This window comes from Mesitornis unicolor, unplaced genomic scaffold (assembly GCF_000695765.1).
Source record: "Mesitornis unicolor isolate BGI_N332 unplaced genomic scaffold, ASM69576v1 scaffold23939, whole genome shotgun sequence".
NCBI lineage: Eukaryota > Metazoa > Chordata > Aves > Mesitornithiformes > Mesitornithidae > Mesitornis > Mesitornis unicolor.
Genome location: NW_010206873.1, coordinates 54893 through 67118, shown reverse-complemented (window position 1 = coordinate 67118; position 12226 = coordinate 54893). Strand labels below are relative to the sequence as shown.

Here is a 12226-nt window from a genome sequence, read left to right as displayed (position 1 = left end):
GCAACCTTACTATTACCTATGCTGACATAAGTACATTGAAAGAAAAGTCACCTCTTTCCTCCAGCTAATATATAACAGTAATATAAAGCTTGCAGATCACAGCACAATACATTGCAAAGTAAATTAGAGTGACACAATAAACCATGCTGAGAAGGGGCCATTTATGTGCATCAGATAGTTCTGGACAAATAAATTTATAGCAGCATGAAACAAACAGAATGTCAGGACAATCTCCACAGGGCTCAGTCCAGCTACTTTTGAATGTTGTACTTCTATTTCTCTTCAGTTTTGCATTCTGAAGCTTCTGTGTATGCTTGTGCAGGGAATACTCCCCATGTACATTTTGGTTATAAATAATGGGTACTGACTGGACTTTAAATCTTTTCTGTTTCCAGAACTGAGGCGTGAGGCTCGATAAGTGCCCCCAAGTGGCTTCAATTTCTGTCCTCGACAAAAGATATCAAAAGAAATGCAGGAAAGCCTGTCCTAGAAAAAAACATGCAGAAGAAAGAGAAAGATACTTGCAGTAAAGATGAGACAGTAAGTGACTGTTTCTGGGAAAACTAAAAGAAAAAAAGAGGAAAAAAAATGGTTGAGGATAGACGACTTGATAGCTTTTAACGCTGTAAATTAATGTAAATGAATATAATAATTGTAAACCAAGCTCTGTTCCAGAGCTGATTTCTTCATTTCAAGGAACACTAGTTATCCTGCAGCAGTTTATAATCAGGAACTTTGATCTAACATTAGTGCTTCTCATATCCAAATACATTTTTCCTCCCAGCATCCTGTGAAGAATTCCAGTAAGTGAAATATTATTACTCAACAGTAGATGCGTTACTCCACAGTCAGAGATGGCATATAATTATTTCTTAATAGTACAGAACTATCAAACTATCACATAGGATTCATTTTCAAGCTAGTTTAAAAGATGCTGGATGTGTATGCCTATAAGTAGTCAACCCCTTGGGTTTAATGCTTTTTTCCTAAGCAGAACTGTAAGTCATGAACTGTACAGTAACCGTACCCAGAAAGATAGGGCCAAAGCCAGGTATTAAAAAATAATAATAATGTTTGGCACATCTGTTTGCACTGAACAAGAAATCAATGACAGAAGAGATAAGCCCTGTCTAAACATAGCTTGAAACTGTAGAATTACCATTCTTTTATTTCTGAGACCCAGGGTACATTACAGGCTAAATTGGATTCGCATTTCCATTAATAAAAGGTAATCCTATGACACTTTTTGTGAGCATCTGAAGTCTTTGGTTTCTAGATAGTGCTGCATTATGTTTCCCTGACTTTTCTGTAGATGTCAAAAGGCAGAGCTGGTATTTGAACTCAGAGGACACCCACTCCCTCCCTTCTGCTCAGAGCACTTCCTCCACCCGCTCCCTCCCTGCATGCACTAGCAGAGGAGATTGCACTGAGGCCTTGCTCGGAGCAGCAGGTGGGACCAGATGACTGCCAGACGTCTCTTTCAACAGAAATGACACTATGGTCCTGCGATCCTGTGAACATTAATTTCTATTACAATCAAGAGCTAGTAAAAACAATCCGAACTTTACCTGCTTTAGGGCACAGGCAAAAATCAAATTAGAGAAATGAACCCTCCAAAGGTTTACGGTTCTCACTAACCACTAATGGACAAGCACAGCTGAATTAGGTGACCATTTCCCAACTGGAAGACTCATCCACCTCTCTGAGGAAAGCCTCACAGCCTCTTGCAGTTTCCCAGTCTTTATGGATTATCTCCTTGCTTGATTTTCCCACTGCTCTCATAATTCCTCTGCTTTTTAAATTACTAATTACACTTCACTTAGTTAATTCTACATTAAAAAACAAAGGAAGCTTAATTGCATGGGCAGCATGAGATTGTTTTCTTACCAGATACTATTGTTTTCCTGATCCAAATAGGATAAGGATAAAGCAAGTATTACCAGAAATGTTTTATCAAGCCTTCTAGGAGGGCTCCAGGCTGGCCAAGAGCAGAAGTTTGGCAGAGGAAAACACAGGTTTATTGAGGATTGCATGTAGTCAATGCTAATAAACAGGTAGAACTGCATGCTTCCTATTTCTCCAATTATATAACGAGTCATATTACCAATCAGATAAGTACTAACCCATAGTTTTACTGACCACAAGCTAAATGCACTTCTTTACTAATAAAATATCTCCTCTAAATGCTTTATTTTCTTATGCTCTCATGTATTTGAAAATTTCCTAGAGTCTAGCTCAGACTGTATGCTTGCATCATACCTATTTGCCTGTTTGGAAATCCTGCCTAGGATTTCTAGAATTTTTACCAAGTCTCCTGTTTTCCACTAGTTTCCTGGCCTATCCATTTGAAATCCTCATCGGCCAAAGGCCTACAAATAGAGCGACTGGGGACATACCACTGCTTCAATATTGCATACAACTGCAAACTATGTCCTAAAATCCAGGCACTGTAAGACCTATTGAAAGTCCACTGAAGTCACGTAATTACATTTGCAGTAATTGGGCATCTCAACTGCTAAAATAGAATAAAGAGATTAAAAAAGGATGCAGTATATTCATCAGCAACAGAAGAAAAAAAGAAAATAAAAAAGAAAGCGGTTTGTGAACAAGTAGAATTACTTGCTAATTCTGTTTGTTTGTGATTAGGCAGTGCCAAAACTTCCAGTCCCACCACTGCAACAGACCTTACGCATGTACCTACAGTGCATGAAGCACTTGGTGCCAGAGGAACAATTTAGAAAGACCAAGGTCATTGTGGAGCAGTTTGGAATTGCAGGAGGCCTGGGGGAATCTTTGCAGCAAATCCTTGAGGAAAGAAGGGAAAAGACAACAAACTGGGTAAGCAAATGCAGATGAGAAAAATAATTGCTGTTTTGGATGCTGCTCACAAACTCTTTGTGATATTCTACATATGATCACTGCTTTCTTTCAGTGGGTGAATGCAAACAGGCGTACAAATACCAGATTTTACCAAAGGAAATGAATATTTCAGACATACTATGCTAGAATTTTCAAACAATGTCAAAATTCATTCATTGTTATGTTTCAGATAAACAGTTTGTTGGCATAAATGAGGGAATTCATGCACCTCATGTGTATGTACGCAGGTGTCAGCTCTACCTGTAGGAAGCACTATATTACATCCTTTTTGGATGTACTTTCTTCATTTCCCTTTAAAAACAGGATTTATTGTTTTTATTAAAATGAAAAATTCTGATAGGGATATAAAAATTGCCTTGTATACTCATCAACCCAAAGCTGTGATCCAGTCAAATTATTCTGAAATGGAATACTTTGGGATTGAAATTATTCTTTCTAAATTAAACTACGATGACTCATTCATTGTCACACCATACCAAGGTAGTTACCCTGAAGTATTTCCTTTGCCAAATACACACACACATGTACACATATGTTTATCTATCACATATACCATGCTAAGACCTCAGCGTTTAAAACATCCAGGTTTCTGCTTCCCAAGACAGGAAAATTAAATAAGCCATAGATAAAACAGATTTTATAATTCCACAAAGTAATGGTTCATCCTGCCTGCATTAACCATGTTAGAATATGGCAGCTGAAAACTAGAGACACAGATTTTATTGATGTCCTTCCATCCCAGTAAGGAAGAGAGACACTGAATGGTTTAATGGGTGCAGTGAAATCCTGCAGGCTTGCTACTCATGTCAGTGAAGTGTGGTTCTCCCTTTACTTTTTAGTTGTGTGGCCCACAAGAAAATTATTTCAAATTGCTGCTATAGTCAGAAAAAAAGACTACAGTACTGGCAGTGCTTTTATTTTAAAAAGTCTGAGGGCTCCACTAAATGCCACCCAATCTCATTTTGTTACTCTTATCATAGAACTTCATGTTTTTGGTGGCTAAATTAACCATCGCTTAGTGTTCCTGATAACAAATAGCGTTCCAGGAGACAACAGTTCATTTAACCAATTACAGCCTGAAAATTATAGAGGAACGATGTGTTTTCTGAAATGTCTCTACTTTAAATACTGGATATTAAAATTAAATACCTGATTCTTAAGATAAACAAGAAATGTTTTTATTTGGAATTTAACTTGCCAGGAGTACAGCTCTAGCCTGTTCTCCTGAAGACTCCAGAGACTTGGGGGGAAGCATCTGTTCCAACAGCAATGAAATATCTCAGAGGAAAACTTTTTCAACTGATGCATGCATTCATAATCATTTTTGCATAATTTCATTGTTGTTTATAGTTACTATATGCAAAGCATGCCCACTAAACTCAGAAAGATCATCTGATCTTCTTATGAAAGCCTCCATTTTCCAAATAATGATTTTTCAGACTCTGCTCAGACATAAAGGAATGTGGTTACCACACATCTGTGTTTTCAATAAAAATGGTTAGAGATTAAATATGTGTGTCTGTCTGGGTCAAGTATCGGTAATCTGCATTTGTGACAGTGGACACAGAGGAAATTCTCCAGGGGCCCTGTCCACATGTCAGTATCTGCAGGACTGGACCATTAAGCTTGGGAAATTATTTTCCCACTCTGTTTCTCTACAGGACAGTACCTGATGGCTAACAACAGAGTATCCTGGCATCATTGATAAAATATTTGAAGTCCCCTGAGGAAAGCCATTGCTAGTAAAATTCACTCCGTCTCTTAAATATATCCCAACTGCTATTCCAGAGTCAGCAGTTAGTATGTATTACTCAAACATCTTTTGTTGTAGAGAGAAACAAACATCAAAATACCCAAACCACCGCAATATGAAGCTTGTTTACTTTTTAATGGAACACACTGTAAATTGCCATTGATTGAAAAATAGGATTATGGAATTGCAGCTGATTTCAGCTGAGCTGAGGTCACAGAGCCAAGACTGCAAATGCTCAGCAGCTCCATTAATCAGAGCCCACGCCTGACACCAGGAGCACCAAGCACTCTCCTGTCACTCCCAGACTGCCTTTCCGCGTATTGTTCATAGCTTTAAGGTTTCATGTCCCCTTCCCTTAGGTGTTTAACTACTGGCTGGATGACATGTACCTCAACAACCGGCTAGCTCTTCCAGTCAATTCCAGCCCAGCAATTATCTTCGCTCGTCAGTATTTCAAGGATGTAAATGACCAGCTCAGGTAATGTACGACGACTTCACAGCTTTTGCTAAATGAAAGGATATTTTAAATGTACTTTTGCAAAATGACAATCAACTTGCATTAAAAAATATGGGCTGTAATCACTAAATGATTTCCTACTAGGCCTGCTGACTAAAGGCAGTGTTTCTGGTGTTACTTATATGATATTCAGAAACAAAAGCGTCATTAGAGTTATATTTATTGCATGAAAAAAAAGCCATAGGATTTATAGTTTTTAAAGAATATTTACAAAACTTTTCATTGTATAATTCAAGTAAACCATTATTTTGCAATGGAAAAAAAAAGAAATACTAATTTCTAGCACATTACTTAAAGAAAAACAATCTTTAATATGCCATCAGTATGACCCATGTTCGCCTTGGAAACTGAAAAGGCCATGCTAGCATTAAATTGTCCCTCTCAGGTGCCGAAAAGGGCACCAGAAACACAGGAGATCTAAGAATAAGAATTCAGAAATAATTCCTCCCCAAGAATACTGCTTCCTTCTGGCCCATCCTTCCCATCCCTGAACTGACGTTTCTACTTTGAGCTGTTGTGGGCAATTATGATAATTTAAAAAGTGAAAAGGTAAGCAAGCAGTCAAGCAGAGAATATACCTCTCCAGACACCCTTAAAATAGGATTCCATACTTCAGCCTTTGCCAAAACATTTTCTCCTTTAAAAACAGTAAACCAGATCAAATCTACCTTCGTAGACTGCAATTTTCCTTTTTGCTTTTAGCACTCTCTCGCTGCTCATTACTGAAAGAATTAACTGCGTGTGAATTTATGCTAAAACAGCCAGAACCTTGAAGCCAGTATATGTTATTTTAACATTTTGTATAGTCAACATATCTTTTTACTTTACTTTAAACATAACTATAAATAATTTCATTCATTACTGACTAAATTTATTGTGCACACAGCTTTCAAAAAAAGCTCCACTTTGCATTGTCAAATGCACGTGCTTTAACAAGGAAATATTTTTTCTCAGAGCCTCCCATTCAGATACAGTGCAAATGGGCAATGTCAGGAAATAATACACCTGTCCACAGCTCTGCAGAGAGAATATCTGCTTAGGACAGGAAGTACTCTAATAAATTGGACAGCTTATGAGTATTGATATGGAAACCCCTGTTAAGGATTCTATTAAATATTCAGCCTCTGCTCCCATTCTCTAAATAAATGCTTTCAGGTTTTCTCCAGTGGCAGTCTGTTTAACCATTTGAAGGGACTGTCTCTAGGATTTCATATTGCTCTCGAAATGAATTAATTAGGTTTTGGGTGGAGGAAGGGGGCTTTTCTTGCCAAGCCAGAAGACTTTCTCTCCTTATGCTGTGTCATCAATCATTCAGGCTCTCCTCCATCTCTCAGAAACAGCCCAGTGTTGCCAAATGACAAAAGACTGATGTCACTTCTATCTGCTGCTTGTAGGTTTGCTGCCAATCTCATTTCAGGAGTGCAAGACTATAAAGCTTTACTGGACACGTAAGTAGCTTGGAAGGAGAGCTGGTGCTTGAGCATCCACAGGGCTTGTGATTCAAGGGTGCTCTAACATGCCCAAAGTCAGGCTGCGTTGCACCTCTCCACCCTTTGGAAGGGATGGGGCTCCAGCATGCTTCAGGGCAAGCACTTCAGCAATGTTTTATGCACTTTCTGCTTTATTATTGCTATCTGACAGGTTAGAGAAGGATCCTTTTTGGTGCCTATTAATCGTCACTCCAGCATGCACAGTGCAGCCCAAAGGACACACACTATCTGTCTAACAGAGATACTGAGAACACTCCAGGAAATCTGTGCTGCCCAGACCCAAATAGCAGCAGCACTGCAGTGACACAGCCTCCGCACCCTCCCTGACACCTGAACACCTGCCAGGGTGCTGCACCCCCTGCACCTTCCATTTAGAATGTCAGCTCTGCCACCTCCCTCCTCAGAAAAGAAATAACACATCCAACTAGGAGAACAAAGCCTTATCACAGACAGGCTGGTTCAGTGGCTAGTAAAAGAAAGAAGTTACTTATGCTGTTGTTACTTCTTGTATATAAACACAGGGGAAAATCCATGATTCTTAGTCATGTATGAGGTAGCTCATAACAGCATTTTGCATAGCACTTTTTAACTTCACCTTGTATGTTCCAAATACACTGCTGAAATCACTGCTCCCTGAAGAATAGAAACAGTGGAGAGCCAAGCACAATGGGGACATAGTGCAGAAGGGGTCACTTTCCTGTCTGGAAATACAACAGGCCTACGTGATCTGCTTTAACCTACGCTTATTTGGATGAGGAAGGCAAAGTCTGTATTCAAACAACAAAGTCCCTATCATCCGAGAATTGGATAAAAGAAAGAGGAAGGGGCAATTTGACTTTTCACTTCAAAAGTCTGACGGCTGCTCAGAAAGTATAGAAGAGGTACTTATTTAAGAACATGTGTTTTTGTCCAAGACATGCCATGCAAGTGCATACACAAGCACTGATGTGCTGTGAAGTACTATTGCATACTAATGTAGTTTGTTGCATCTTTATATGACAGCATCTGAGATGAGATAAATAAACCACATTTCTCAAACAAAAGATAATTTAAAATCTTATTATTTTGACCTTGCTACTCTAGATCCAAACACTCCTGTGATTGGATTTGATTGCTTTAAATCAATAATAATTTAAATCCTCACTACTGTGTCCTCATATTGTTCTTACTGTTTGCTTATCACCCCTGCTGTAAAACTATGAGGACACCATCATTGTAACATCTTCAGTTCCTTGTTGCTGTTAGGGACTTCTACCAGTGAGTATACTGCTAGCTTCTCTTGGATCACTCCACATGCAGATGCACAATATTCCAGCCCAAACCCAGGCTTTTAGTTTTAACTGTGCAGATATTCCATGCAGTTGCCAGTATTAAATATTTCAAACAAAGCCTTGCTCACATAAAAGAGTTACAAGATCTTATACAGACATCTCTTAAATCAGTACAAGATTTTCTGGGGCCATCAGTCAGACTTGATAACCCCTTTCTTAACTGCTATAATTACAGATTGTCTTTTCTAAGTCTACTATGCTGCTCCACTATTTTCAATCATCATAGATGCTCTTTAAAACTCTCTTAAATAAGAGGATTTCTGCGTTATGCAAAATGTGAAAAAAGGGGAATGCTAATAATCCTGTTTTGCTGATAAGAAACAAAAAAAATTAAGCACCTGTACAAGGAAATAAGTGATACAGAGAGTTTGAGAGCCAGGAACTAAAGTGAGTATCTCTGGTTTAGAACAGCAACAGTTCTAAAGAGATAGATAAACTAGCATAAAACATAACCCCATATCAGCTGTATGACAGTAACCCTCCTTGTGTGCTTCTTTGCCCCTGCCTCTTTCTAGCAGGCTGGAAGCTTAATCCTCTTTTGCTGAGGGAAAACCTCTGCACCACAAGATCTTCTTCCTCCTGTGGTCTTTGCAGCCTCTCCCGAGCAACAGCACCATTATTTCCTGCTGTAGTGTCAGTGGGATATTTTACAATCCATAATCATAACTGTGATAACGTTTGGTTTTTTTCCCTGGCCACTAAAGAAGCCTTTTAGGAGGGGTTGTTTTCACAAGCTTTCCAATAAAAAGGGAATAGGATTTCAGCACTTATTCCCCCATAGGTCTAAGTAAGGATTAGCACATCAGTGAGGCTCTGTGGAAAACAAAAATGCCCTCTGCATTGCCTCAGTCATTCCTCTTCATCAGGGAAGGCCCTCTTCACACACGCTAACCACTCTGCACAGTACAGGGCCACTGTAATTCGCAGTGAATTTCAACAGTACTTATTTTCAAGGTGCTGTGTCTCTTCCAGCTGTTCTGCTGACTTCCATCCTGGCAAGTTTCCGGGGTCCCATCTAGGCAGGCTTCCCATGCACATTGCAAAGCTGCTTGTGACCTGCTGTTCTTTCCATCTCCACTAGCTGATAATGCAATTGCTTAATGAATATGCATGAAGCTGCCAGGAATGATGTATTTAACTTTGGTATGGGAATTCATCTATTTCCCTTATACCGTAATCACATTTTATTATTCAATTTGTGTTATACCTGATCTAATTGTAACAGAACAAAGGACAGATTAGATTTCTTTTCCTTTCTGTCTCTCTCTCCCCTCTTTTCCTCTGGCTTTGTTTTTCTCCTTCTCTTTCTCCAGCCATGCTTTACCTGTTGATTTTGCTCGTGGACAGCTGTCTGGTCATCCTCTCTGTATGAAGCAATACTATGGACTCTTTTCTTCCTATCGTCTTCCAGGACATACCAAAGATACCCTCGTGGCCCAGAAAAGCAGTGTAATGCCAGAACCAGAGCACATCATTGTTGCTTGTAACAATCAGGTAAATTAGTGGGGTTTTATACCTTTCTATATTTCTTAGTTTGCTTAAATTAACTCAAGAAGAGCCTAATCTAATCACAGTTCAGAAACACAATTAGCGTGCTACGTATGAGCTCACTTCTTACCAAGCATTCACTGTCAGGATTTCCAAAAGATGCTTCTGCAGCATTTTTGTTCCTAGCCTACATTATGTTCCAAGTACAGTGATGCAGAAAGGAGAAATGTGGCAGAATTCATTTGCTTTCTTATTCAAACAAAAATGTTTATTAAACAGAGATGAAACCACAGAGGAAAAAAAAGTCTTATTAGAGTGCATTTGCTGGAAATGCTCTTCTCTTGACAGTCAAGTATTGGCACACAACGCATGGCATATATACCACCATCCCATGCAGAGGAGCCTAAGCTATGCCTGAAGCAGGTAGCACAGGTGTAGGCATTGGAGAGAGTATAGAAGCGTTAGTTTGCTGGTCCAGCCAGCAAATGCCAATGAGCAGCAGAGTATATTGGCTGGGCAGAGTATCTTACAGCCCAGCTTGACTGCTTGTAGTACTGGAGCCATGCCTGCAGGCCCCCTTGGAATGAAGGGGTAGATCCCAGTGGTCTCTTTTCCAGGAAGTCCTGTTCTTCACCTCAGTGGGAAGTTCTCTAGATTCTCTAGGTTATTGTAAACAAATAATACCATGGAAATTATTTGCATACTTCCTGGTTTTCTTTCTTTAGTTTTTTTTTTAAGCTTATTCAAATAACATACGTGTTATCTGAGCTCAACACACAATATAAGTCCCCTATAGCAACTGACATTACACTGGTAAAAAAGACACATGAGGGGTGAGCTCTGGGCCAGTCCCTGGTGTTTTTGTGCCCCATTGCCTGCAGGCCTGGCTCTCCAGGCAGGACTTCAGCATCTCGGCCCCCACTCAGGTGAAATCTAAATGTTGGACTCCCAAGGGTCCAACCCATCTATGACTGTTCTTTTGACTTCTGTCATTTTTTTGCAGTTTTTTGTTTTGGATGTTGTCATTAATTTCCGTCGTCTCAGTGAGGGAGATCTTTTCACTCAGTTACAAAAGATAGCCAAAATGGCAGAGAATGAAGAGGAAATGCTGCCTCCAATTGGCCTGCTGACAACAGATGGAAGAACAGAGTGGGCAGAGGCCAGGATGATCCTTATGAAAGGTTAGCAGCAGCAATCCCAGCTTTCTCGTCTTCATCATCTTCCTCCCCTTCCTCCTCTTCCTCCTCACCATCATTGCCTTTCCTTGCTGGGAATGAACATTACAGCAAATATAGGACTGAATGTGCAACCTCACTGCTAAATTCTTCTAGCAGGAAGAAACTCAATACCTGTAAGTGTTCAAATGTGTGTCACCAGGGAAGCAGCAGATACGGTTTGACCCTTTGGCTGTGTATGTTTAAGTGTTATGCCATGTAAATAGCTCTCACTCCATTCTCTGTTTTTCAGCACATAAATTACATTACATCAGATTTTGTGATTTGTCTCTTTCTTCACATCCATTTTGTACCAATAGGACTGGTGTATCCTCTTAGCTTTTGGCAAGTGTGAGACATTTTTCATCTCATCTAACAAAGGCATCTACAAGTTAAACACCTATTGAATCTAGCTGTGTACTCTCTCTAGTCAATGGAGAAAAACAGAAGGTACGAGGGCTGATTCATCCAAATCTTAAGTATCTAGGAAAGTTGACACCAATTATTACCTGGGGATAGTACTCTCTCTCTTCCAACAACAGACAGAATTTAGCTGTCTTGGATTCTGGACCCAAATGCCTGACTTTGAAACAGATGAAAATAAAGAGTGAGATTAGTCACCTCTATCACTTCACACTTTATATATTTTACCTTGAAGTTAAGTGATGTGAACACCTTCTTTCTGCCATTTTAGATGACTTCGGCATTCATTTACTCCCCCTAATAAAAATGTTAACTCATCTCTTTATCCCCAGTTCAGCAACGCTAGAGGAAATACTGCTGTTTTACCAATGCCCTGGAATATACAAGAGTTGCCAGTAGTCTCAAAATATGTTCACCATCCCAAAGAAGATCTTCCCTTTTCTTATTCAAGTTTATCTGTGCTTATAATAACTTTATATAGACACACACACACAGAGTCCTGGCCATTATTACGGCACTATTACAGGGTACCAGTCTCATCTTCAGTCTTTCCCTTCCCTATCTTTTTTTTTTAAAGCAGAAGAAAAGAAGATTCCTTAGTTTAATGAAAACTGAGATAAACACCTTAATATAATAATATATAATAATTTCTTTTCGTGCCACGCTATTAAGTAAAATAGTGAATACTTTGAAAACTGCAGCAAAATCATCTATCTAGACCTACATCATCCTAAAGAAAAAAAGACTAATCAACAAAAACTAGCAGAACCATTTCTATGATGTTTCTGGATTGCCTGGCATTTGCAGAAATATTCTTTATTAACGAGGAAGTAAACAAACTCCACTATGCAGCTGAAAAAAACAGATTCTGCACTAGCAAATATCACAGCACCATGATATGAGCCTTCTCTAATCTAAGCAGGAATCCCATCCTAGGCCACTCATATTAGCACAGCCCCTCTATGCAGTAAAATGCATTGCTGTTACACATGGATACAGTATTATTAACAGCCCTTTTTTCTTCCTTCTCTGTGGTGAAATGTTTGCACAACAATAACAGAGGAAGAGAAAAGCCTCTAGTGATGTGGTGCGAGGTGGAAGAGGTCTCTCCACAACTGTTCTGTACTGGG

General features: G+C 39.3%; 1 protein-coding gene across 1 annotated transcript in view; it reads left to right on the top strand.

Annotated features, from left to right (window-relative positions):
• The first annotated feature begins 486 nt into the window (after positions 1–486).
• CHAT (choline O-acetyltransferase) overlaps positions 487–12226 on the top strand; it is a 28957-nt gene continuing 17217 nt past the window's right edge. The window contains exons 1-6 of the mRNA XM_010191943.1: positions 487–540; positions 2647–2838; positions 4993–5111; positions 6545–6598; positions 9285–9465; positions 10463–10640. Of these exons, the coding sequence (XP_010190245.1) occupies positions 499–540; positions 2647–2838; positions 4993–5111; positions 6545–6598; positions 9285–9465; positions 10463–10640 (766 nt within the window). The 5' untranslated portion in view covers positions 487–498. The remainder of the gene's footprint in view (positions 541–2646; positions 2839–4992; positions 5112–6544; positions 6599–9284; positions 9466–10462; positions 10641–12226) is intronic.